Genomic DNA, 23,537 nt, shown 5'->3' on the forward strand with positions numbered 1-23,537 from the left:
TCCTGCTCCTGTGTTATCTTTCAGGGAAGATTATTTGCAAGGCTCATGGAGCTCTCAGATGAAAAGTGTTTTGGAAGTGCTAGATAATTACTGCTAACAGTTAAAAGCATGTTCTCCATTAAAAACCTTTCACAGCTTTATAGCTGTATTCTGAAAACTTGAAACTTGGCACCTGACTTTTAGAAACACGAGTGTAATTTAAAAAAGAAGCTCTTTTAATTGTCAAGCTTCAATTATTTTTGCTTGCAGTGACCATGTAGCAGACTTCTGCGTATTTATGTCAGAGCATTGATTGAAAGCCAGGTAATTAGAGGGCTCTCCCAAGTCAGGTTAAGCCAAGTTTATTTGATCTACCTTTCAGTTGGGGTAATTGGATAGTGTTTATTAGTAGAGTCATTTATAGTCGTACTAAATTCATGCACCTTCCCCAGAAATGTCTAGATGCAGATACACACTTTAGAAACACCGACCTAAGCTATATGCATATGCAATTAATACTCTAATAATAATTTGGCATATATTGTGAGCGTAGTTTTTGCAGGAACCCCATGGCATTGTGGTAAATGCTGCTCAAACCAGTGGGAGGACAGGCTGAGCAGTGCCAGTGTTGGGCCACTCTGTTTGTGCTGCCTCCCCACAAGGTCCAGCTCTTCTCCCGGTGATGCAGGGATGCCCCCAACCTGCCCCACGCATGGAAAACCAAGGAGCCATGTTTGCCAGGGGAGAACTGCTCATGGAAAGCAAATGTGCCCATGTCCAGTAGCAGGCAAGAATGGATGCAGTGGTCTCCAGGGAACCAGGGGTTTCTGGGTGTTGAAATCTCTCTGCTGGGTTTTGGCAGGATTGGGTGCTCCAGCTGAAGCACACCTGAGCTAGCTGCTTTTTAGAGAGCTCCTGCTATGGTTAGCACAGGAGCCTGCCTGAAAACAGACCCCAAGTCTCTTCTGAGAGGGGCTGCCCAAAGCTGGCTGGGGAGCTAAGGAGAAACAGAGAGGGGATTTAATGTGAAAACACCATTTATTTCAGTCGGGAGCTCCGGAGAGCTCTGGGAAATTGGAGCCGGTGCCCAGGTTCGTCAGCAGCCTTGGGGAAGTCACAGCGCAGGGGAGGTGGAGGTGAGCCCGGAGGTGTCCTTGAGGCACTGGCTTGAGCTGGCTGTGGGAGGAGAATGCACCGTGCCAGCTTTCTGCGGCCAAGCTGACGTTGCCGGCACAGTTACCTGGCTCACCAGCCGCTCTCCTCCGGCACAGCCCTCGCCAGCAGTGGCCTTCCCCAGCTAACTGCCCGCTGCCCTGGCTGGGGGTGCCAGCAGCCCTGCTCCCACCCTAGCACTGCCCCGCTAGAAATAAAGGAGGCGCCTGCAGTGCCTGTACTGGGAATCATAAATATTCTTCCAGAAATCACACTTCTGTTGCAGAAAAAGCCTTTCTTTCCCTATTCCGCAGCATTTGGAGGGACATTGATCTCTGAGATAGCTACATGGCTGCTGCTAGGAAGCAGTGCAGGATTAAGTGTCCGGTAGTGAATGACCTGCAGATCCAGCGTGCCCAGCATCGGTGTCCCAGTCACCATCAGGTTTCTTGCACATACAGCCAGGTTTTGAGCCATTTTCTGTCGCTTCATGTCACAGTTCACTTATGTTTGCAGCTGGATGAAGTAATTACTACCAGCTCTTCAGAGAAAAGATTTTTGCAAGCAGAGAGAACATTAGCAGGAGCTTGGTTTGGAATTAATCGGATTGGGCCAAGCCTGGCAGAGGAGCAGAGCTGGCCGCAGGGACACCTCCCGAGGTAACATCTCCTGGGTGCATTTCAGGCTTTCCAGAGTCCTCCAGCTCCAGGGCTGAGCTGGAGCAAGCTGGGCGCCTCACCTCTGCGTCACAGCGAGGTTGGATTTGTGCTCTAACCCAGACTTCGTTTCCATAGCACAGCACCACTGGGTTATACGGCTGAAAAATCGGGAGGGGTAGTGAAGTGCAGGTGCAGTAGGTCAGACGAGTGTTGCCGTTTCCTTACCAGATAACATTTTGTGTGTGTGACAAATGCAGCAAAGGGAGCTGTTCCCAGAAGGGGCAGGGTGGTGGTACCTGGCTGTGTTTCTGGGTCACACTGCCACCCAGGAGATGGGTGCAGGTGGAAGCTTTAATGAGGCAGAGCTCAGACACGGTCTGGTGGCCTGTTGGGGTACGCCGTGGTCTCGGGAGATCTGTTGGCAATGATGAAAGCGGAGACAGTTGTGTTGTCTTGCTCTCCTGAGAGAAACTCTTGGAAAATTACATTTTCAGTAATTCCTTATTCATCAACCCTCCTTCAGCCTGCTAGAGATCGATGGCTGCGGTTCGGGATGCATGTGTATCCTGCTCCCGGCCGGCCGGTCCCGCTGCACAGCCTTGTTCAGCCCCAGGAGCTCAGAGGCACCACAGCCATCCACCCCTGCTTTGACTTATGGCAAAAGCAGAGGATCCAAAACCATGGGGGTTGTTTTTAACTCTAGCTCTGTGAAGCAGAGTTTCTGCTTTCAGGCATCGTTTCAGGCATCATTTTCAGGCACATCTCTGCTTTGGAAAGAGGTGAGCACGGGAGCCGGGCTGAACACGTTCAGAAACGGCCTCTCAGGGATGAATTATGCGGCAGGAGGAGGAACGCTCCCAGCCACTGGCATGGTCCCCCTCTTGCTTCCACCGTGGCAGAGCTCGGGGAGGGTCCTCTCCATCTCCCCAGGCGAAGGAGAACAGCAGCCCCGGCAGAACTGGCTTTGCTTCCTGCGTAGGGCACGTAGCTGTGTCCCCAGGTCCCCCGGTGCCAGGTCACCAGGCATGCAGCAGCTCTCTCTTAGGCAAGACTTTTTTCTGGCAGGATTAAGAGAAGCTTAGGGACCTTGAGGTTTTCCATACCCCTTCAATTAACTTCTGGCTCACAGGGTTCACAGAACTTGCCTGAATTTATGACCCATTTTTCCTTTAAATGCCTCTTTTTTCTTTTTTTTTTCCCAAGGATGATTCAATTCCTTAATGTTTTTCTAGCTAAAGGGCATCCTGTGCTTTGGTATGGCAATGGGAGAGGCTCCGAGAGCTCTGCTGGCACCAGGAGTGGTCCCTTGCCTCTCAGGATGCTGCATCTTCTCCAGAGGTCTCCCAGGCAGAGAAGGCACCAGGAGGGTTGTTCAGCTGAACTTTAGACCTCTCATGCCTTTAGAAAGAGATGAAAAGATTATGTCTGGTCTTGCTTTGCAATGCCGATGTTTATGTGGGCATGCCATTAAAAAGGTGCTCTGCCCACGAGCCAACGTTTAAAGGTTAGGGTCAGAGTCATTTCCAAAACTGCGATTACCTCATGTGCTTGGCAAATTCTGTTTTTTATAGCAACTTTCCAGTCATGTAAATACAAAATCATCTTTTTTATCCAGCATGCTTTTTAAATAATTTTTTTTAAGCTGACAAATTTGGTTTATGTGACTTTGAAAGAGAAGACTGCCTCTGGCTTAGACCACACGTACGCCAAGTTACCAATTTGCGTAGGCTGCTGCAATGTTTGTGCAGTATTTACGGCACCCCAGATGAAAGGCTCTACAGAAGGGCAAAGTACCCTGATTTTTATTATTGCTACCTTTGCCTACCTCTGAAAATGGAGTTGGGACTGGGCTTACATTTTCGGTCTAGTGACGGCATCACGTAGCAGAACCCCAGTGTGTGGGCTGGAAGCAGAGACCAGAGCAACATCCTGAGTGTCAGGAAAACACAGGAGATTTAAAGTCACTGAGGTTTTGGAGATGGTGGCTGCCTTGCCGCCCTGCATGGATGAGACGGGCAGCGAAGCCTCCAGGGCATGTTCCTCCAGGAGCTCCATCCCTCCCGACCTCCATCTACGCTGGGAGAGGTGCCCAGGGGAGCCGCAGGGAGCAGGAGCAGTCCCGTCTGCACAGCCCTGCGGATGTAGGTCAGCAGAAAGCCGTGCTGAGCTATTTTGGCCACGGTGGAAATAATCCCGAGCAGTCTGAGCAGCGTTTGCGTTATCATCCCCAAGCACGCTTCCAGCCCTGTGTGCTTGGTGCGCACCAGGAGCGTGCTGATGGTGACCTGGGTCTGGTGCCATGGGCCTGGGCTGCTCTGCCTTGCCCGGAGCTTACCCATGGACTCCCTGAGCCGGCGGTGCTGTGGGAAGAGCCATGCCCTCTCAAAGCCTGGCGATGGGTTTCTTCAGCACGAAGGGGCTGAGCTAGAACCTGTGCCCTCCTTGTAGCTGTGGGCTGGCCCCATCCAGCCTTTCCAAGTGCCGTTCACTCCTTCACCGGCCTCGATGTGCGGCTGCATGCCAAGAGAGCTGGTGGACGGAGCAAAGGATGCTCAGGGACCACATTGCATTTCCTCCAGCCCATCTCTGTCACCTCTGGTGGGACCTGACCCACACCTCTCGCCTGCGCAGCCCCGTACCCAGGCAGGCACCCAGCAGCAGCGATGGTGCTGAGCGCCGTGGGCTGATACTCAGCAGGTCGCTTGTATTTTTGCATGGCAGGTTGAAGCCCCAGAAGAGACCAGGCAGCGGTGCGTCCCAGCCGTGCGAGAACATCGTGGTCGCTTACTACTTCTGCGGAGAGCCAATCCCTTACCGCACCCTCGTCAAAGGGCGCGTGGTGACGCTGGGACAGTTCAAGGAGCTGCTGACCAAGAAAGGGAACTACAGGTAAGGGCTGCTCCCCGCATGCAGTATGGTGCCAGCAGACTGTCAGTGACCCCTGGCAGATGCCGCTGCCAGGATGCAGCGGTGTTGCCTCCACCGAGGTGAAGGAGCATGGTGGAGGTAGGTCAGGGGGGCTCCCGCAGGGCATGCTGTGGTGGGGATGTGGCAGCACGGCCAAGGCACCTTGGCTGTTGAGGAGGCAGGTTACAGAGACGAGGGAGATTGGATTTTGTAGCAGAAATGTCCTGCATCACGGTTTGCACCTTCAACAGAAGCTGCTGAGCTGCCCTGCAGGGCCCTGCGGGGTTCTGGGCTGGTGAGGAGCAGCATCAGCCAGGGTTCGGTGATGCTGTGGGGAACCCTCTGACTTCCAGAGCTGTTTTGGCTCCTCCCAAAGTTTCCTGTGGTGAGGACAGGGAGGTTGGGTCCTGCCGGAGTCCCAAAGCAGCCGGATGTGGGGTGTGTAGGTCTCCACGTTCCCCCTTCCAAGTAGAGCTGCCATGGGAAAGCCTGCCTAGAAACGCACCACCAACATGAGTGCCTCAGCCACTACTTTTGGGAGAGCTCTGAATGGGCTTGGATTCAAGGCTGGAGCTCCTGAACATGCTGGCATGGATCCTGACCACTCTTTTCTTTTGCTTACTGGGTGAGGGCAGGGACAGAAGTGTGGCCCCAGTTGCCTCCATGTCTGGGGGAGCTGCTCCCCATGCACTGCAAGCTCAGGGCCATGGAGGGCTGTACCCAGGTTTGGGGACCGTGGTGCCCCCACGACTATTCACCTGCCTTTTTTTTTTCCTCTCTGCCCCCATGTTTCTGGTTTTTCAGGTATTACTTTAAGAAAGTGAGTGATGAGTTCGACTGTGGTGTGGTCTTTGAGGAGGTGCGGGAGGATGACACCATCCTGCCCATCTTCGAAGAGAAGATCATCGGGAAGGTGGAAAAGATCGACTAGGCTCCAGGGCTGCCGAGGCGTGAGGACAGGACTGTGAAAGACTCTGGGACCGGAGGAGAAGGCCTGGGGCAGATGCTGGCGGTGCTACTGCCACGGGCGCCGGGCAAGCCCAGGGCAGAGGGCGGCAGCCTGCGCCGGCACGGACCTGGGCGAGCTCCGGGTTGCCGGTGGACGCCGTTTCACCCCACAAACCTGCCAGTGGGAGCCTGGGCTCCCTCTCCATACCGAATATAAGTGTAATGTAGCATTGTACAGTGCATTAGAAAGTGTAATATGACCTTGTTTACTAAAGCTGCATATTTTTGATATATTGTAATAAAAGGAAAATATTTCCAATGTCACAGTGCTCTTATGTAAATGTAAAACATACAGGTACTGCAGAACTCGCCCAAAGTGTACAGCCATCCGCCAGACTCCCGTCTGCTCCTCGCTTTCACGGCACGCTGCCCCGGCCCCCCGGCGTGGATGGCTTCGGAGTGCTGCTGGGGCAGAGCCGCTCTGCCCCACGGGGGCGGCCCCGCTCCGGAGGGGCTGTGGTCCCAGCTCACCTCAGAAGATGATTGAGCCATTTGGAACGAGTCAGTCTCTCACCTCCCTGGCACTCAGCTGCTGGACATGGTAGGATGGTTTTTTTTTTCCTCCTGAGCTTTCTTGCGACTGAGTAAATCCCCGAAGGATAGAAGGGTCGGTGCCAGCTCTCGGGGCTGGGGGCTTCCTGCAGTGTGAGGACCGGCTCGGAACCGGGGCAGCAGGCTGGGTGCTGGCATCCCACAGCCTGCACGCTCATCCCCCCCACCCTGTGTGCCCCTGGAGAAGGGTTCGCTTCCCAGGAGGGTGCTGCAGTTCCGCAGATGGCTGGCACCCATGTGCCCGGCGCAGACGTGCCCAGGCCCCTGGTGCCGAGCTCCGGCTTTGGTCAGGGGACTCTTTTTAGGAGAAACATAATAGGGGAGGGAACTGATTAGACACTAAAGCTGAGGACAAAAAAAAGTCTTTTTATGAGTCCTGCGTCTTTTGTCGGCTTCTGTGTCTCAGGGGAGGCAGCATGAGGGCACTGCAGCCCATTGCCAAGAGCAAGGGGGGTTGTTGGTGCCAGTTTGTGGGGCTGGTGTAGGGCCAGGTCACCCAGCGGGGCAGCCGGCACTCTGGGCAGCCTCCTGGGCTTACTCGGCCGCAAGAAAGCTGGGGGTTGCGCCAGTGCTCCCACCACCTTGCCCTTGGCCCTGCCCGTCCCCCAGCTCGGGCCCTGCCCTGCTCTGGCACGGCTGCGGCTCTGCGCCAGCTCCTTCAGAGAGCAGCCCTCAGAAACTGGGGCGGCCCCCAAACCCGGGGGGGCTTCCACATCGGTGCTTGCCCTGCCTGGCACTGCTCTCGGCTGCGGCAGCGCATTGGAGCTGCCGGGGACCCCGTGGCACCACACCGGGATGCGACTCAGCCTGTTGTATATGTCACCGAGTGCCTTTAAAACACGGTTCTGTGACTTGCCTATACGCTACGTGAAGTCCAGCAACATCCGCAATCGTTTTCAGCCCAGGAACAGCATGATGAGTGCTTTTCCTCCCTGTTTTTTTAAGTTCTGATGGTGTTGTGTCTGGTGAGGTTGTTAACAAGCCTGGGATTTCTGTCTCCCCCTTTTTTTTTCTCAGGGGGTCCCCTGTAAATATGTACAGTGGCCGCGCAGCCCCGGCGATGTCTCCTCTGCATTCTCATGTGCTGACTTGTACAATGATCTTTTCAAAGGTACTTGGATAAAATGAAATAAAACCCCACGTCCCATCGCCTGCTGCTTTCTTCCTTCCCTGCGGAGCAGTACCTTGGCCCTTGGCAGCCGGCTGGGGTGGCCGGAGGATGGCACAGGTCTGGCGAAGCGCCCTGCTCTGGCCCCGGGGTGGGGCTGGGGCAGCCCTGGACTCCCTCAAGGGGTGGCCGGGCAGGTCCCGGGGGACCAAGGCGTTGTCCCCGGGGAATCGCCCAGGGGCTGGGAGCAGCTGGCCCACGGGAGAGGGGATGGTGCCAGGGGCTGGAGGGGATGCTGGGAGGTCCCAGAGGCTGCCAGCCAGGCTTAAGAGGAGCGTTTAGAGCCCCGTGTTGGGCTTTTCTTGCCTTCCCCAGCTGTGACAAGAGCGCCTGGAGCTCCCTTGGGGCTGTACGCGATTGTGGAGCCCAAGCCTGGGGCAGGAGGGCTGCCTGGGAGCCATGAAGGAGAGACCATGGCTGGTCCCCCCATCACCTGCACCCCGGCAGCCCAGCACGAGGGCCAGCGTGGAGAGCACGGGGCTCCCCCAGGGCCATGTCCTCTGCGGCCTCGGCCACCCCATGTCACCGCAGGGCTGCCAGGACGAGCACCGTGGCATGCAGGGGGCCATGCTGGCTCAGCACCCCTGGGGAGGCTCTGCCTGCCGCGGCACCCACCGGCCCTGCTGTGTCCCCAAGACACGTGGGTGCTCCCCAAGATGTGCTGGGGAACCACAGACACAGAGCAGAGCCTGCATCATTTCCAGGTCATTTATAGCACACGCCCAAGCGGGACAGGGCTCACAGCTCATCCCGGGATTCGGCTGTCCCAAGCGGACTCGGCTCCTCCCTGCCCGTGCTGTTCTCGGGGGTCTTGGGCACCTGGAGAAGGCAGCAGTGAGGCATGGATGGACACACCGCCCATACCTGTCCCCATCCCGATCCCACAGGATCCATCCTGCTGCCCAGCGAAGGCTGGGAGCTGCCCTGGGGTGGGTGAGGGTCCCTGGCCCTGGGGTGGGGGGATCTCACTCACCGCAGGCGGCTCTTCAGGCAGCGTCCCCCCGTTTTCCAGGAACTTGGAGAGGGTCTCCACATCTCGGGCGCTCTTGTACTCAACCATCTGGAGCCGTGGGGTGGAAGGGAGATGAGTGATCCTGTCCCTCAGGTGCTGGCAGAGCTGGGGTGGCCACCGGGGTGCCCCCACCTACCTTCCTGCCCGGCCCCGCGGGGAAGTAGTGCAGGGTGGGGAAGCCGTGGATGGTGATGTTCTCTAGCTCGTTGGCCGTGGCGTCCAACTTGGCGATGACAATGTCCTCGTGGTCCTTGTAGCGCTCACCCAGCTCCTCCCAGGCGGCCGCCATCTCCTGGCAGTGGGAGCACCACGGCGCATCTGCGGGACAGGCGCGGTGCCGGGGTACAAGCCAGGGGACCGGGGCTCTGCTGGGGTCAGGGTGCAGCATCCCCCAGGCGAGGGGTTGGGGACGGGGCTGGGGGCTGTCACGGCGGGGGGGGCTGAGCCCCGTACAGAGCTCGGGGAGGGTCGCGGGCAGCCCTGGCACTTACAGAACTTGACAAAGACGTTCTTGGTCTCGTCGAATGCCACCTGCTCGAAGGTCTTCCCCACCAGGACTTTAACGGGCCGCGTGTCCCAGTCCTCGGGGGGCTCCGCGCTCAGCAGGTGGGGCTGTGGGGACAGCCAGGATGGCCACAGCCTGGGCTGAGCAGTACCAGGGCCCCATGGGGCACAGGCACTTGGGGGACAGTGCGGGACAGGGACAGAGGGCCCCCCAGCCTGCAGCCATGGGTGCTCCTGTGCTGCCTTTTGGATGACCTCTTTCCCTCTGCCACCATCCCAGTTCTGTGTGTCTCCACATCAACGGTCTCCTGTCTCCTTTCCCGTAACAACCCCCCCCCCCGATCCTCAGGCCTGGCAGCACAAGCATCAGCGAGCAGGTGGCTGGTGTTCACTGCACAACTGCCATCATTAGGCTTCAGAGTTAACAGCCCACTGCTCACCACAGGGGCACATCCTTGCTGCTGGCTGGCACGGTGCCGCGTCCCTCACCTTCACCTTGCCATCCAGCACTGCCTGGACAAAGGCACGTATGGCCGTGTCTGAGAAAGCGTCCTGGTCCATCTGATACTTGCGGTTGTTCTCCATCTTGACTAGGCGCAGGGTGGGGCTGTCGGCAGGTGTCAGGCCAAAGAAGGGCAGGACGTCAGCGCCGTACCCGGCTACATCCACCACCACGAAGAGCACCTGGACAGGGGACAGGTGTCATTGAGGCCGGGGTGCCCCCATGGCCACCACCCCACACACAACGTCCCTGCCATGGGGCTGCCTCACCTCGCCCCGGAAGGCGCCAGCAGCCGCCCGGAAGCCATCCCTCAACTCCAGCTGCTCTGATGATGACTTGTTGAGGAAGAGCAGCATGTGGTGCGGGATCTTGGCACTGAAGATCTGGTCAGAGGTCTGGGGAGGAGGAGGAGGGTGAGGGCCAGGGGTCCATGGCCCTGGTGGGGACGGGGTTGGGGCTGGGACCGGGCCGTACCTCGTTGGTGAACTCCATCACCAGCTCCAGGCTGTGGACACGGAGCAGCCGGGTGAGCTCGGCCGCATCCAGCCCCCGTGCCGGGTCCACAGGGAAGTCTGTCCGTCCCTCATCGAACTGCCAGGGCAGGGGGCTGGTGAGGGTTGGGGGGGACGGTCAGGATGGCCCCGCCACCCCCCACCCCACCCCCTCACCTTCTTGAAGAGGCAGACGGTGTCGGCTGACAACCCGTACGCCTCGAAGAGCTCAGCTGCCTCAGCCACGCCGAACGGCACGTCCACCACCTCGCCGGCCACCTCGTAAAACGCCTGGGCTGCCTCGCTCCCCCGGTCCTGTGCAGCCGCCCCGTGAGCAGCCACGGCCACAGCCACGGCCCCGATCCGGCCCCCACCCACCCCGGCCCACCTTGAAGAAGCCGACGACCACCAAGTCCTGAGAGCCGATGAAGGTGGCGGTGGTGTCCGTGTCCTGCAGCAGCGTGGTGCTGGGGCCGGCCCGACGCCGCATCCAGCGCACAATGCCCTCGGCGTCCATGCGGCCTGCCGCGCGGAGCAGAGCCCCTGCCGTCACCCCAGGCACCCCTTGCCAGGCTGCCCCGCACCCCGTGCCATCAGCCCCGGCCACCCGCCTGCCGTCACCAGGCTGCCACATCTCTGCCATCACCACTGGTCACCTGTGCACCATCACGCCGTGACACTACCTGCTGTCACCTGCCTGCCATCACCGCTCTGCCACCCACTCACCACCCGGACATTGCCACCCCTCTCACCGGCACCCCCTGCCACCCACCCCTGTGCCCCAGCCCGTCCCGGCACCCGTCCCAGCACCCGTCCCGGCCTCACGCTTGGCGGGTGCCACGGCCCTACCGGTGTAGGCGAGGGGATGGGTGCGGTTGCCATCGCGGAAGAGCTTGAGCGTGGGGTAGGCGGTGATGCTGAACTCCTTGGCCAGGGCCACCTGCGCCGTGGCATCCACCTTGCCCAGCCACGCCAGGCCGGACTCGTTCCTCAGTGTGGCAGCCGCCTGGGCGAAGGCGGGAGCCAGCCGCTGGCAGTGCCCACACCATGGCGCGTCTGCGGGCAGGGGACAGCATCGGTGGCGGGGACAGCCCTGACCCGACGTTTGGGTGTCCCCGGTCCCCAGGGTGGGCTCAGCGGGTGGCCGGGGCATGTAATGGCTGCGTGAGGCTGGTGGGCTCCAGCTCATGCCGCTGCCCATGTCTCCTGCACCACGGCCCACGCCCCCCACCTTGTCCCTGCCGCATGTCCCCTGCTGTGCCCAGTCTCCCTGCTACATGTCCCCCGCCCCACGCCTCTGCCCTGCGTCCCTGTCCCATGCCCCAAGCCCATGTCCCTGTCCCCATCCCATGCCCCACACCCCTACCCTGTCACGTGCCATGTCCTGTGCCTCTGCCCCTCTGACCCACAGCCTTGTCCTTGCCTGTGCCCCTGCCCACAGCCCCTCCCCACCCCGTGCCCCATTCTGCACCCATGCTCCTGCCCGTGCCCCTGCCCACACCCACCCCACGTACGCCCCTGCCCACAGCGGGGACACTCACAGAACTCCACCAGCAGCAGCCGGTGCTCGCTCAGGGCACGGGCAAAGTTGTGCTCATGGAGCACCAGGACACCATCCTCCTCCCCGAGCTCATCCGAGAGCACTTCATCCTCCTCTTCCTCCGCCACCACCTCCCCACCCTCCTCCTCCTCACCCCCCAACACCGGACCCAGCCAGGCCAGCGACAGCACCAGCAGCCAAAGGAGCCGGGCCCTGCAGCCCCGCATGGTGCCGTCACCAAAGCTGGCACCCAGGGCTGGGGGGAGGACCCAGATAAGGGCCCCAGGGCGGGTGGTGCCAGTCCCCTGGGGCTCGTGGCCCTCCGCTACTGGCTGCCCGGCATCGCCGATAAGGCAGCGGGACCAGGTGGCCGTTTTCCAGCCGCCCGTCCCCGCAGCGGGAGCCGGCCCTGCCAGCAGGACAGGGACAGGGGGGACGGGTAGAAGCGATGGGGGCATGGACACACCAGTAAGAGACCAGTCTGTAGGGTTTAATGGCGATGGAAGAGCACAGCCTGCAACCGGGCGAGCAGCCGGGCACGGTGCCGCCACAGCAGGGTCACAGCCCCGGCCCCAGCGATGGGGATGCCGTGGGGACCAGGCGGGCATCGGTATTTAAAAAAAAAGAGCAATTAAAAATAACTTTGGTTGCGAAGACCACGATCGTGGGCACCTGCTCGCTAAGGGACACCCCCCCCCCTTTCACACGACTGGGGCGAGCACCGCGGCGCCAGCGAGGTGTCCCCTGGGATGGCAGGCACCACGTCCCCGAGCTGGCGGCGGGGGGGGGAACCGGGGCGCAGGTGGGGGGTCAGTCCTCCCAGGCCTTCTTTATGCAGAGGCCCCACTCCCAGGAGAGATGCTCCGTCTTGTCATCGTCAGTGATGAGGGAGCGGACGCGGTAGGAGCCCCGTGCCAGCCAGCCCCGTGGTGCCTCCTCCGCCGGCGTCACCACCTCGTACTCCTCGGCCCGCGGCGCGTAGCTGCCCACCATGAAGACGTCGCGGTCCACTGGGCGAGAAGGGGAGAGGGGGGACAGGTGAGCGGGGCCAGGGTGGCACAGCCCCCCCCCCCCACCATCCCCGGCCCCCTGACCGGACTCACCGGGCCGGCCCCGGCGGTAGGTGAGGTGCAGGCACCGCAGCCCGCAGACGATCTCCCTGTTCACCTGCGGGCAGAGGGCAGGGGTGCCATGGGTGCTGCCCCAAGGCTTGGTGCCCCCCCACCCTGGGGGACCCCTGGCCTTGGGGGGGGGCACACACCTCTAAAGCCCCATCCTGCACACCCCCCAGGATCCAGGTCCTTGGGCAGGATTGGGCACTGAGCAGGATCAAGGGTGGCAGGGACCCCCAAGAGCGGCAGGCACCCTGAGACGGCAGGGACCCCTGGGAGGGGCAGGGACCTCCAGGGACCCCTGGGAAAGGCAGGGACCCAATGCGACTGGAATCCCTGAGAGGGGCAGGGACCCAGGGGTGGCATGGACCCCCAAGAGGGGTAAGAACCCTGGGGCAGCAGGGACCCTGGGGTGTCAGTGATGTGGGGGGCAGCAAGGATTCCCAGGGTGGGCAGGGACCCCCCGAGGGGCACGGACCCTGAGCGTGAGGAGTGGGGGACAGAGGCCCCAGGGCAGCAGGGACCCCGGGAGGCAGGGACCCCGGGGCAGCAGGCAACCCATGGGTGGCAGGAGGGACCCCGTGGGGCAGGGACACATGGGAAAAGGCACCCATGGGGAGCAGGGACGCCGTGGGGCTGGGACCCTGGGGTGTGAGGGGAGCAGGGCTGTGCGCAGCCCAGCTGGCAGGCGCAGGGCATCATGCACCCGCCTCACCTTGAAGGACACCTTCACCCTGTAGTCCACCCCTTCCTTCAGCACGAAGGCCCGGCTCCGCAGCACCTCCAGGTCTCCTGCGCGGGGAGACGGCCCATGAGCCTGGCACCTCTTCCTCCTCCTCCTCCCATCGATGCCCCCACCGCTCACCTGTCAAGTCCATGGTGATGGGCCCCGGCGCCTGCTCGCACATGAGGGTGAGCCTCGTCACCTGCACGTTGGGCACGCTGGCATCTAGGGACAAGCGGCAGGGCGCAGACCTTACCCACCCGCACCCAGCCCACCCGCACCTGGGGGCTGCCCATGCGCCCGGTAACGGCACAAAGGGTCACGGTGCCCATGGCGGGGGTGTTAGGAGCCGGCGAGCGCCCAGCAGCCCAGGCAGGGTGCAGGAGATCGGGGGCAACTCAGGCCAGCCCCAGCCTTGGCATCAATGCCTTTGGGGTAAGACCACGATTACCAGGGCCCAGCCACAGCCCTCTGCCAGGGCGCGATGCTCACCGCCTCAGGAGCGGGCCAAGGCGGGTGGGGAGGGGGAGGCAGGCAACGGCATCCTTCGAGGGGGGTGCTGGCCTAATTGCACCTCAACAGCCCAACCCGCCCCCCATTAGCAGCTTGCGCCTCCACTTGCCCCCCGTCAGCCTGCGCACACGCCATCGCGCACACCTCACGCACCCACCGGTTTGCACCCACCTCACCAGCTTGCGCACCCTCTCCCCACCGGCTGTCTCGCACCCATCAGCCAGCAGACCGGGGTGCTGGGCCGGTGGAGCACCCCAGCCTGGCCCAGGCCCCACAGACACCGAGGGCAGCACCAGGCTGGGGTGGCTGCTGTGGGTGTCATGGGGAGCAGGGGGGCACCGTCTGGGCACCGACAGCCGTGCCACCCCGGGCCCCCGCAGCTGCTCGCTCCGTCTGTCATCCCAATGCATTTCCCAGTCCCTTGTAACTGTTCCTATGGAAACTGCAGCGGTGATCCCGTAACCAAGGCAACCGGGGTCCCCGGGCAGCCGTTACCGTGGTGGCAGGGGGATGCCGGGGTCCCCGTGCAGGTGGGGGGCACAGGCAGCACCCACGGGCGATGCCAGCTGGGACATGCCCGCCCTGCTGGGGATGCCCCACGGATGCTGGGGATGCCTGAGCTCCCCGCGCCCGCTGAGGTTGCATCACCCGGCCTGGGTGCCAGGGAGCCAGGGTGCCCAGCCCCAGCAGGCAGCCCCCGGCCTTACCCACGGCAGCGGGGATGGCGCCCAACAGCGCCTGTTTGTACTTCCGCAGGCTCTCGTCCCCCGGGTCCAGCTCTTGGATCTCCCGCAGGCTCTTCTTCTCCGGCGTCTTGTACGCCAGGGCCACGTCGGCATCCTCCTCCTCCTCCAGTGACAGCGTCACCCCCTCCTTGTCAGCCATGATGTCTGCGGGGGACAGGCAGTGGCAGTCCCACCGCCCCGGGGACACCCCGGGGGACACCCCCAGCCCTGTGACACGCAGGCACCGGTGGGCAGGGGGTGGCTGAGCCGGGACACGCCACAGACAGATGTGGGCAATCCCCCGTGGGGCAGCCGAGTTGTCCCCCTGCTCGGGGCCGTGGGGATGCCGCCAGGCTCCGTGTCCTCAGGGCCCGGTGGCACAGCTGAGACCGGAGGCGTTGCCGCCGGCTGCATTTCCGCACGGTCATGGAGCAAGACGAGCTGGTGCCTATGTGGTGTGCACAGTCCGGGGGGATGTTTGCAGCCCACCGCGGCCTGCAGGCACCCTTCACGCCCCGTCACCCAGAGAGGTCCTTGTCACCACCCTGCGGCACCCTCCAACCCCGCTGGGCAGCCACCAGCCCCGTCTCCCACCCCAAACCCAAACTGCCAGCAGCTGCCTGGAAAAAAAACCAGCTCTGGGGCAAACGGTGGCTCCGGTGGGTGCCGGGCTGTGGGGCGCACAAGGGTGGGCGATGCCCCCAAGGCCCCTGACTCTGCCCTGCCCACCGCGTCGCCTCCCCACGCCCGTCGCCCTTCTGACTGCAAGCACTGTGCCCCCCCAAAACCCCTGGAAACCCCGTCCCCGGGGACATGCGGGGGACACAGCCTGGGGCAGGGGCCACCCCGCTCAGCCCCCCGACCGCAGGGCCAGCTGCGCAGGTCCCCAGGGCAGCGGCGGTGCCCGGGGCGCAGAGCGATGGCCCTGCTGCACCTCCGGGCCCCCAGCCAGGGCAGGGGCCCCGCACCCCGGGGCGCCCCGCTGTCACAGCAGCCGGCGGCACCCGGCCACGCTGGCTCCCAGCCCAGGGGTGCACCCACCCAGGGGCTCGCCCGGGTGGCAGGACGGGGCGGCGTGCGCGGGGTGCCGCAGGCCGGGCTGCGAGGTGGCAGGGGGGCGGCTGGGGGGGCCCCCGCCCCTGCGGGGTGCGCGGGTCCCCCGGGGCCTGGGGCGACGCTCACTCCCGGAGGCTCCTGGAGCCCGGGGCGACGGTCCCCTCCCGGGGAGCCGGGGCGACGCTCCCCCCGGGGCGATGCCCGCCCCACCGCCCCCGGGGCTCCCGGGCGATGCCCGCCCGCTGCGGGGCCGCGCTCCCCCGGCCCGCCGCCGCTCACCTCGGTAGCACAGCGCCAGCCAGAGCAGCTCCAGCAGCTGCCCGCCGGCCTCGCACACGTCCAGGCCGAGCATGGCCGGGCCGGGCCGGGCCCGCCGCCCCCGGGGCCGGGCGGGGCGGCCGCTGCCGAGGCCCGGGGCGCGGCTCTGCCGCTGTCGGCGGCTCCGCCGGGGCCCGCGGCCGCGCTCCTCCCGCCCGCTGCCGCCGCGCTCGGCGGTGCCGCCCGCTCCGCCGCGCTCCCCCGGCGCTCCGCGCTGTCGCTTCCCCGGCGCGGCCCGGCGGGGCGGCGGCGGCGGCTCCCGCAGACGCGGCGGCTCCGCTGCCCGCCCCCGCCCGCCCCCCGCCCCTCGGCGCCGGGCGGCTCCAGCCCCGCCGCTCATGGGCGGCGAGACTGCAGTGAGCTCATCCGCCGTGCGCGCCCGCGCAGCGCCTGCCCGCGCTGCCCGCTCCCGGCCCGCTCCTTGCCCAGCCTGCCGACGCCTCGTCCGCACTGCCCGCACCCTGCCCGCGCCCCGCAAGCCTCCTGCCCGCACCCTGCCCGCACCCCGCAAGCGTCCTGCCCGCACCCCGCAAGCCTCCTGCCCGCACCCTGCCCGCAACCCGCAAGCGTCCTGTCCGCACCCTGCCTGCACCCTGCCCGCGCCCCGCAAGCATCCTGCCGGCACCCTGCCCGCGATGCCCGCACCCCGCAAGCATCCTGCCTGCACCCTGCCCGCACGCCGCAAGCGTCCTGCCCGCACCTTGCCCGCACCCCGCAAGCATCCTGCCTGCGCCCTGCCTGCACCCTGCCCACACCCTGCCCGCACCCTGCCCTTACCCCGCAAGCACCCTGCCCGCGCTGTCCGCACCCTGCCCGCGCTTCACCTCCCGCTGCCCACAGCCCGCCCGCACCCCGCAGACACCCCGCCGGCACCCTGCCCGCACCCCGTCCGCACAGCCATTCCACCAGCCACAGTGTTTCCCCCCTGCCTGCCCCCGGCAGCCCCCCGCCTCAGCCAGGGCACCCCCCGGGCCCGGGGCCGGCCCTGTGCTCCCCCGGCCCGGCCCCGGGCGGCGCAGGGTGCGGGGGGCCGGGTCCCGGCGGGCCGGTCCGTGGGGCCCGTGGGCAGGGCGGGGGCTGGGCCCGGGGGCCGGGGCTCGGGGGCGCCGCGTACCGGGGTGCCCGTCGGGGCGCCCGGCGCAGACGGCGGCGGCCGCGCGGGGTGGGGGGGGGCGCGGGGCGGGGCCGGGCGGGGCGGAGGGCGTGGTCAGGCGGGGCCGGGGCGGGGCCGGGCGGAGCGGCGCGGCGCGGGGCGCGCACCCGCGATGACCATCGGCGGGGCCCGCGGCCGGCACCCCCGCCTCCAGATGCCCTGTCTGCGCAAGGTGAGCCGGCCCCGGCCCCGCCACCGGCCCCACGGGGAGCGGGCACCGCGCCGGGACCGGGCGGCGGGCAGCCGGCACCGCGCCGGACACCGCACCGGGCACCGCAAGGCGGCACGGGCGGCGGGCACCGCGGGGACCGGGCGCTGGCACCGTGGGGACCGGGCGCCGCGGGGACGGGGAGCTGGAACCCTGGGGACCGGGCACCGGCACTGCACCGGGCAACGCGGGCATCGGGGACCGGGCACCGCCGGCGGCACGGGCGTCAGGGGCACCGGGGACCGGGTACCAGCACCACCCAGTGTACCGCGGGACAGCGGGCACCACGCGGCCCCGGCACCGCCACGGGGCACCGGGCACCGCCCCACGCGGGGACACCCACGGGCAGCGCCCCAGAGCTACGTGCTCAGCCCTTGCCCCCGGCCCGGGGTGCTGCCACAGCCCCGGCAGAGCTTGCCCCCCGAAACGGGGGCTCCCCGGCCGAGGGGCGCCCGGAGGCTGCATGCCCGCACCTCCAGCATCGCTCACTCACCCGGCTGCTGGGTGCCCCAGGTCCGGCTGTGGGGTGCCGGGCTATCCCCGGAACGGGCACAGGGTGCCCCAGATCCGGCTGTGGGGTGCCGGGCTGTCCCCGGAACGGGCACAGGGTGCCCCAGGTCCGGCTGTGGGGTGCCGGGCTGTCCCCGGAATGGGCACAGCGCGCCCCAGGTCCGGCTGTGGGGTGCCAGGCTGTCCCCGGAATGGGCACAGTGCGCCCCAGGTCCGGCTGTGGGGTGCCGGGCTGTCCCCGGAACGGGCACAGGGTGCCCCAGGTCCGGCTGTGGGGTGCCAGGCTGTCCCCGGAATGGGCACAGCGCGCCCCAGGTCCGGCTGTGGGGTGCCAGGCTGTCCCCGGAATGGGCACAGCGCGCCCCAGGTCCGGCTGTGGGGTGCCAGGCTGTCCCCGGAATGGGCACAGCGCGCCCCAGGTCCGGCTGTGGGGTGCCGGGCTGTCCGCGGAACGGGCACAGCAAGCCCTGGGTTGTGGGGGGGGCAGGCGGTGCCCAGGCCCCGTGCCCCCGGCCGGGGGGCTGAGCGTGGCGGGCTCTTGCCTGGCAGATGGAGCGGATGATCGTCAGCATGCAGGACCCCGACATGGGCATCAAGATGAGGAACCAGCGCCTGCTCATCACTGTCATCCCCCATGCCATGACAGGTCGGTCCCCGCGGTGGGGCACCCTGTGAAGTGCGTGGGGTGGGGGAGGTGTGTGGGTGCTCCCTGGGTGGCCCCGGTGCTGCACAGAGCCCCCAGCCCCATGGCACCCCGCGCTGCTCACTTTCCCGCACCCGCGGGTGCTCAGCGCTGCAGCTGGGATCAATTATGCATTTGCTGAGTGGGGCGGGTGCTCACCAGCATGTCCTTGGCAGGGCCCCCGTCACCCTGCGTGACCCCCTCAGCACCCGCCGTGCCGTGCCAGGGTGCCCCAGCCCAGAAACCTCCCCGTGCCTGGTCTGGGGGACCCCATCACACCCTGCTAATGCTACCTTGGTCCCCAGGGAATGACATCGTGGAGTGGCTCATCCAGAAGTACGGCATCTCTGAGGAGGGTGAGTGCCCCAGCGTGGGTGCTCAGCGCTGCGGGGATGACCGGGACTGCCAAGCCCCCGTGCAACCTCCGCTCCTGCTCCCCCAGAGTCGCTGCACCTCGGCAACCTCATCGTGAAGCATGGCTACATCTACCCCCTCAAAGACCCCCGCAGCCTGGTGCTGCGGGCGGACGAGTCGCCCTACCGCTTCCAGGTACGGCCCCGCTGGTGGCACGGGCGCTGCCACAGACTCGGGGCCCCCCCGGCTCGGCACCACAGCACCCCATGGTGCTGCACCTCAGCCTCTCCCCCCTCCCACAGACCCCCTATTTCTGGACCAGCACCAAGTGGCCGGCTACGGAGCTGGACTACGGTAGGTGCCACCGTGCCGCCAGCACCAGCATGGGCTCTAGCCCCTTCCTGGCTCCCCCTGAGGTGCCACCGCTCCTCCTGCAGCCATTTACCTGGCCAAGAAGAATATCCGCAAGCAGGGTGACCTGATCGAGCACGAGAAGGTGAGTGGTGCCCTCCTCACGCCTGTGATGAGCTGGGGCTCACCGGCAGGGTGGCACCGGCTCTGCCTGAGCTGGAGTGGCGACGGGGCCCAGAGCCAGGCGAGGGGATGGGTGTCACGCTGTGCCCACGGGGGTGACACTGCTGCTGCTGCTCCCCAGGACAACTACAACCTCCTGCACAAGCGAATCAACCACACGTGGGACTTCGTGGTGATGCAGGCGCGGGAGCAGCTCCGGTGAGCGCAGGCATGGCCCTGCACCGCTGCGCCCCGGGTAGCTTCTGGGGACAGAGCACCCTTGGGTGCTGGGGCAGGCAGGGTGCCAGCACCTCCCTGCTGCCTTTGCACGGGCAGGGCGGCCAAGCAGCGGCGGAAGGGCGACCGCATCGTCATCGACTGCCAGGAGCAGGCGTACTGGCTTGTCAACCGGCCCCCGGTGAGGACGGGCTGGCGGGGGGCAAGGGGTGCCGGGCTGGCGGGTGCAGCCCTGGACAGGCGGGGAGGGCCGGGGCGCTGGCACCACACATGGCCCCGGCCCAGGGAGTGGGGCTGGGGGGGTGTGGGGGGTCCGGCCAGCCCCCGGCGCGATGCTCTCATTACAGCCGGGAGCCCCCAACGTGCTGGAGCAGGGCCCTGCGCGCAGGAACTGCCACACCACCCGTGTCCAGCTGGTAAGTGGGGGGGCCCCCACCCGGGGCTGCCCTGGTGGGTGCCCAGCCATCTCACCCTGGCCTGTGCCCACATTTGGGGGGGGGGGGGTGCAGCCTGTCCCCCTGCCCCAGCTGAGCCGGGTGTGATGATGGGGCGGGGGGGGTGTCAGTGTGTTTGCCTGTGCACCCACCACATCTCTGTGCCAGCACCCCAATCCCCCTGCGGCAGCTGCGCTACCGGGAGTCCTGGCACCCCGGGGTGCCCGCAGACACCACTGGGCCCTTCCTCATGTCACGATGCCACTAACTCTGCCCCAGCAACCCCCGCCAGCCCATCCTCACTAACCACCCGCTTTCTCTTCTCTCCCCCATGTGCCGTGTCCTCTGCCCACGTAAGTGTCACTAACCCAGGGCTGGGGTCGTGCTGGGGCAGGGGGTGGATGCCCCATGGGCTGTGCCGGCTGAGCCAGGAGGGGTGTGGGGATGAGGCTGGAGGCCACGGGGATGGGCTATGGGGTGCTGGGGTGCAGAGGGAGGCTGGATGCCTGGGTCCTTGCCCAGGGTGGCAATGGCAGGGCACGATGTCCTGCCCCTGCCATGCCCTCACCCGGCCCCGTGCATCTCTTGCAGACCAAGAACATGGATTACTACAAGCGGGAGGTGAGCGGGGCGAGGGGCAGGGGTGGCTCCCTGGGGGCACAGGCTGCCGGTGCCCCTGACCTCTCCCCCACGCCGGCCCCAGATTGAGTACTGCAGGAAGGCCATGGCCAGGACCAGGGTGAAGTCCTCCATCTGCCTCGAGGGGTGAGTGGCTGGTGGCTGCCCCAGCCGTGGGCACGGTCCCAATCGGCGTGACGAGGGCACCCACATCCCTGCAGCTGGCTGCTGGCACCGCAGCGCCCGTGCTGCTGTCACCCTTGGCGAGGAGCAGAGCCGAGGCTTTGTGGTCATCGCAGAGCCCGAGCGCGTCCCCGCCATGTCCCTGCGGCGGCTGGGGCCGGTGGCAGCAGTAGAACGGTGGCCCTGGCCGCCTCCAGCTGCTGCTCCTGGCAGGTACATCAAGTTCAACGAGCAGTACGTGCCCCACGACCCCATCATGTCCGGCTGCCTGCCCAGCAACCCCTGGATCACGGATGACACCACGTACTGGGCCATGAACGCCCCCACGTAAGCGCCCACGCGGGGGCTGCCAGCCCCCCCAAAACCCCAACCTGCAGGAGGGGGTGCGGGGTGCTGCAGGCAGCCCCAGGGTGCCCGCTGCCAGCCCTGACATCAGTGTCACCTGCAGGGTGCCGACCCCCACGAAGCTGCGCGTGGAGCGCTGGGGCTTCAACTTCAGCGAGCTCCTCACCGACCCCCTGGGCCGGGCGCAGCTCCTCGACTTCCTCAAGAAGGAGTTCAGTGGTGAGCGGGCCCAGCCCCGCACCCCCTGACCCATTGCCACATCCCAGCACCCCCAAATCCATCGTCCCATCCCGGCACCCCCAGACTCACCAGCCTGTCCCAGCACCCCCAGACCCACCACCATGTCCCAGTACTGCCTAATCCGCTGCCCCGTCCTGGCAACACCAAACCCACTGCCCCGTCCTGGCACCCCCTGACCCACTGCCCCACCCTGGCACCCCCAAACCCACCACTACATCCCAGCTTCCCTGGACCCACCACTCCACATTGCACCAGCCGGCTCCATCCCAGGGGGTTTGACTCCCCAGTTGACTGAGCCGTGGACTCAGCAGCGATGGCCTGGGGGCCATGTCCCCATCCCCAACACCCTGTCCCCCTCCCCAGCCGAGAACCTGAGCTTCTGGGAGGCGTGCGAGGAACTGCGCTATGGGGAGCAGTCCCGTATCCCTGAGATCGTGGACTCCATCTACCAGTGAGTGCCAGTGGGGCGAGGGTTTTGGGGGTCGCAGTTTGACAGGGGCCAAGCCATCACGGTGCCACGTCCCGCCACGGGGCCGGGCGCTCGCCACGGGCTGCGACTCCCCAGGCAGTTCCTGGCTCCCGGGGCCACACGCTGGGTGAACATCGACAGCAAGACCATGGAGCGGACGCTGGAGGGCATCAAGACGCCCCACCGCTACGTGATGGATGATGCCCAAATGCACATCTACATGCTGATGAAGAAGGTGGGTGAGGGCAGGGCTGGGCAGGGCAGGATTGGGCAGGATCCTGACACCTCTGCTCGCCCAGGACTCCTACCCACGGTTCCTCAAGTCGGAGCTCTACAGGAACCTCCTGGCCGAGGCCGTCATCCCCCCGGAGACCAAGAAGAGGTGAGGGCAGGGGCCACCCCCCGGGGCACTGGGGTGGTCCCCACCAGTGCTGACCCCGCTCTGCCCACAGGGTCTTCCCCTTCATGCGCAAGCAGCGGCACTCCAGCCCCAGCCCGGCCCTGCTCCTGCCGGCGGGCGACGCCGAGGAGAGGAGCAGGGGTCCCACGGCTGCCCCCGTCCCCGAGGAGGAAAGCTGAAGGCCCTGGCCCCCCACCAGCGTGGGGGTCCCCTGGCCTGGCTCCAGCCAGCTGGGCTGCAGCCCCCCGTCCCAGCTCACCCTGGCCCCGCCGCAGGACCCTGCCGGCAGTAGCACTGAAGGAGAGAAGCCATATGCCCCCCGCCCCGGCACCCCTCGCCCCGGGCCAGGCTGGCCCTGCTGTAGCCACTGCTCATGTCCCCGCACCCTCCTCTCCCTTGGGGAGCCCGCAGCCAGCCGGCCTGGTACGGGGTCACCCCTTCCTCCCACCCACCCCCCCAGCACAAGACAATAAAGCCCCCCATGGGGAAATGCTGTGGCTCCCGTGGTTTTTGGGAAGGGGTGATCAGGGAGGTGGCTGTGGGGGTGCACATGGTGCTGGCCAACCCTCCCAGCCGGACTTGTCCCCCCCTGGCATGGCTGAGCTGGCACTTGGCCACCCTTCTGCCACCGGTGCACCCACGTACAGCCCCCGGGGAGGACAAAAAGGCTTTTCGAGCGGGGCCAGAGGTGCCTCCAGCCAGCAAACTGGGGCTGCGAGGGCCCCACGGGCTGGCAGTGGCACGCAGGGAGCGGGGCTGGCAGCTGAGCCGCTCTCCCTGCCCACGGCCCGTTAATCTGAGCAGAGGCCAAGGATCTGGCGGCAGGATTATTCCCTTCCCCAGAGCCAAGCCCCAGCTGCAGGGGATTAATGCGGGTGGTTATATAAAGGAGAGGGGGGCTGATGCCCACCAGCACTCAGCCTCGGACCCCAGCACACCCCGCATGCACCCAGGGACCCGCACAGCAGAGCAGGCCGGGGATGTCCCCTGCCCGCACACCAGCCAACAAACGGCGTGGGTGCTTGGGATGTTCGGGACCACGGCATCCTTCCCTGCTGCAGAGCTCAGGACCCCCGGCACGGAGCGGGGGGTATTTCTCAGCGCGGGGCTGGGGCAGACAGAGGGCCCTTGGGGTGGGGGAAGCTGCAGGAGCCGCGGTCACAGGATGGAGCTTGGGACCTCGGCGCTGGCAGCCACCAGGCAGCAACAGATGGTCCCATGGTCCAGGAGACAGCACCTGCCATGCAGCTCCCTCCAGCTTGATCCAAA

The 23,537-nt window shown here is 65.6% G+C and overlaps 4 protein-coding genes across 6 annotated transcripts in view; 2 read left to right on the forward strand and 2 right to left on the reverse strand.

The window, feature by feature from the left end:
* AXIN1 (axin 1) overlaps window positions 1-5,680 on the forward strand; it is a 70,924-nt gene extending 65,244 nt beyond the window's left edge. Inside the window, exons 8-10 of one of the 2 annotated variants that reach the window (XM_059826328.1) lie at window positions 1,060-1,062; window positions 4,512-4,679; window positions 5,502-5,680. In XM_059826328.1, the coding sequence (XP_059682311.1) occupies window positions 1,060-1,062; window positions 4,512-4,679; window positions 5,502-5,628 (298 nt within the window). In that variant the 3' untranslated portion in view covers window positions 5,629-5,680. The remainder of the gene's footprint in view (window positions 1-1,059; window positions 1,063-4,511; window positions 4,680-5,501) is intronic. The other variant, XM_059826327.1, reaches the window with a different exon arrangement.
* Window positions 5,681-8,163: 2,483 nt separating this feature from the next.
* On the reverse strand, window positions 8,164-11,701 carry PDIA2 (protein disulfide isomerase family A member 2). Of its 2 annotated transcripts, none has more exons than XM_059826491.1 (11): window positions 11,476-11,701; window positions 10,784-10,990; window positions 10,323-10,456; window positions 10,112-10,249; window positions 9,918-10,034; window positions 9,713-9,838; window positions 9,431-9,625; window positions 8,929-9,049; window positions 8,574-8,755; window positions 8,402-8,485; window positions 8,164-8,244 (listed from the first exon to the last, which is right to left on the reverse strand). In XM_059826491.1, exons 1-11 carry the CDS (start codon window positions 11,699-11,701, stop codon window positions 8,164-8,166), a joined length of 1,611 nt encoding a protein of 536 aa, XP_059682474.1. The 2 variants fall into 2 exon arrangements, with proteins under 2 accessions (XP_059682474.1, XP_059682473.1); XM_059826490.1 differs by having other exon boundaries at window positions 8,399-8,485.
* Window positions 11,702-12,272: 571 nt separating this feature from the next.
* Window positions 12,273-15,956, reverse strand: ARHGDIG (Rho GDP dissociation inhibitor gamma). Its single transcript, XM_059826410.1, has 6 exons — window positions 15,884-15,956; window positions 14,531-14,713; window positions 13,452-13,535; window positions 13,302-13,378; window positions 12,578-12,641; window positions 12,273-12,484 (listed from the first exon to the last, which is right to left on the reverse strand). Exons 1-6 carry the CDS (start codon window positions 15,954-15,956, stop codon window positions 12,285-12,287), a joined length of 681 nt encoding a protein of 226 aa, XP_059682393.1. The 3' UTR covers window positions 12,273-12,284.
* A 1,236-nt stretch (window positions 15,957-17,192) lies between these two features.
* On the forward strand, window positions 17,193-22,447 carry RGS11 (regulator of G protein signaling 11). The gene is made up of 17 exons (XM_059826438.1): window positions 17,193-17,247; window positions 18,343-18,439; window positions 18,781-18,831; window positions 18,918-19,024; window positions 19,132-19,183; window positions 19,267-19,325; window positions 19,485-19,561; window positions 19,679-19,760; window positions 19,927-19,995; window positions 20,605-20,634; window positions 20,717-20,778; window positions 21,028-21,141; window positions 21,263-21,378; window positions 21,763-21,850; window positions 21,965-22,103; window positions 22,168-22,250; window positions 22,321-22,447. The coding sequence occupies exons 1-17, from the start codon at window positions 17,230-17,232 to the stop codon at window positions 22,445-22,447; spliced, it is 1,371 nt and encodes a 456-aa protein (XP_059682421.1). The 5' UTR covers window positions 17,193-17,229.
* The last annotated feature ends 1,090 nt before the right edge of the window (window positions 22,448-23,537 follow it).

This window comes from Gavia stellata, chromosome 18 (assembly GCF_030936135.1).
Source record: "Gavia stellata isolate bGavSte3 chromosome 18, bGavSte3.hap2, whole genome shotgun sequence".
Lineage (NCBI taxonomy): Eukaryota > Metazoa > Chordata > Aves > Gaviiformes > Gaviidae > Gavia > Gavia stellata.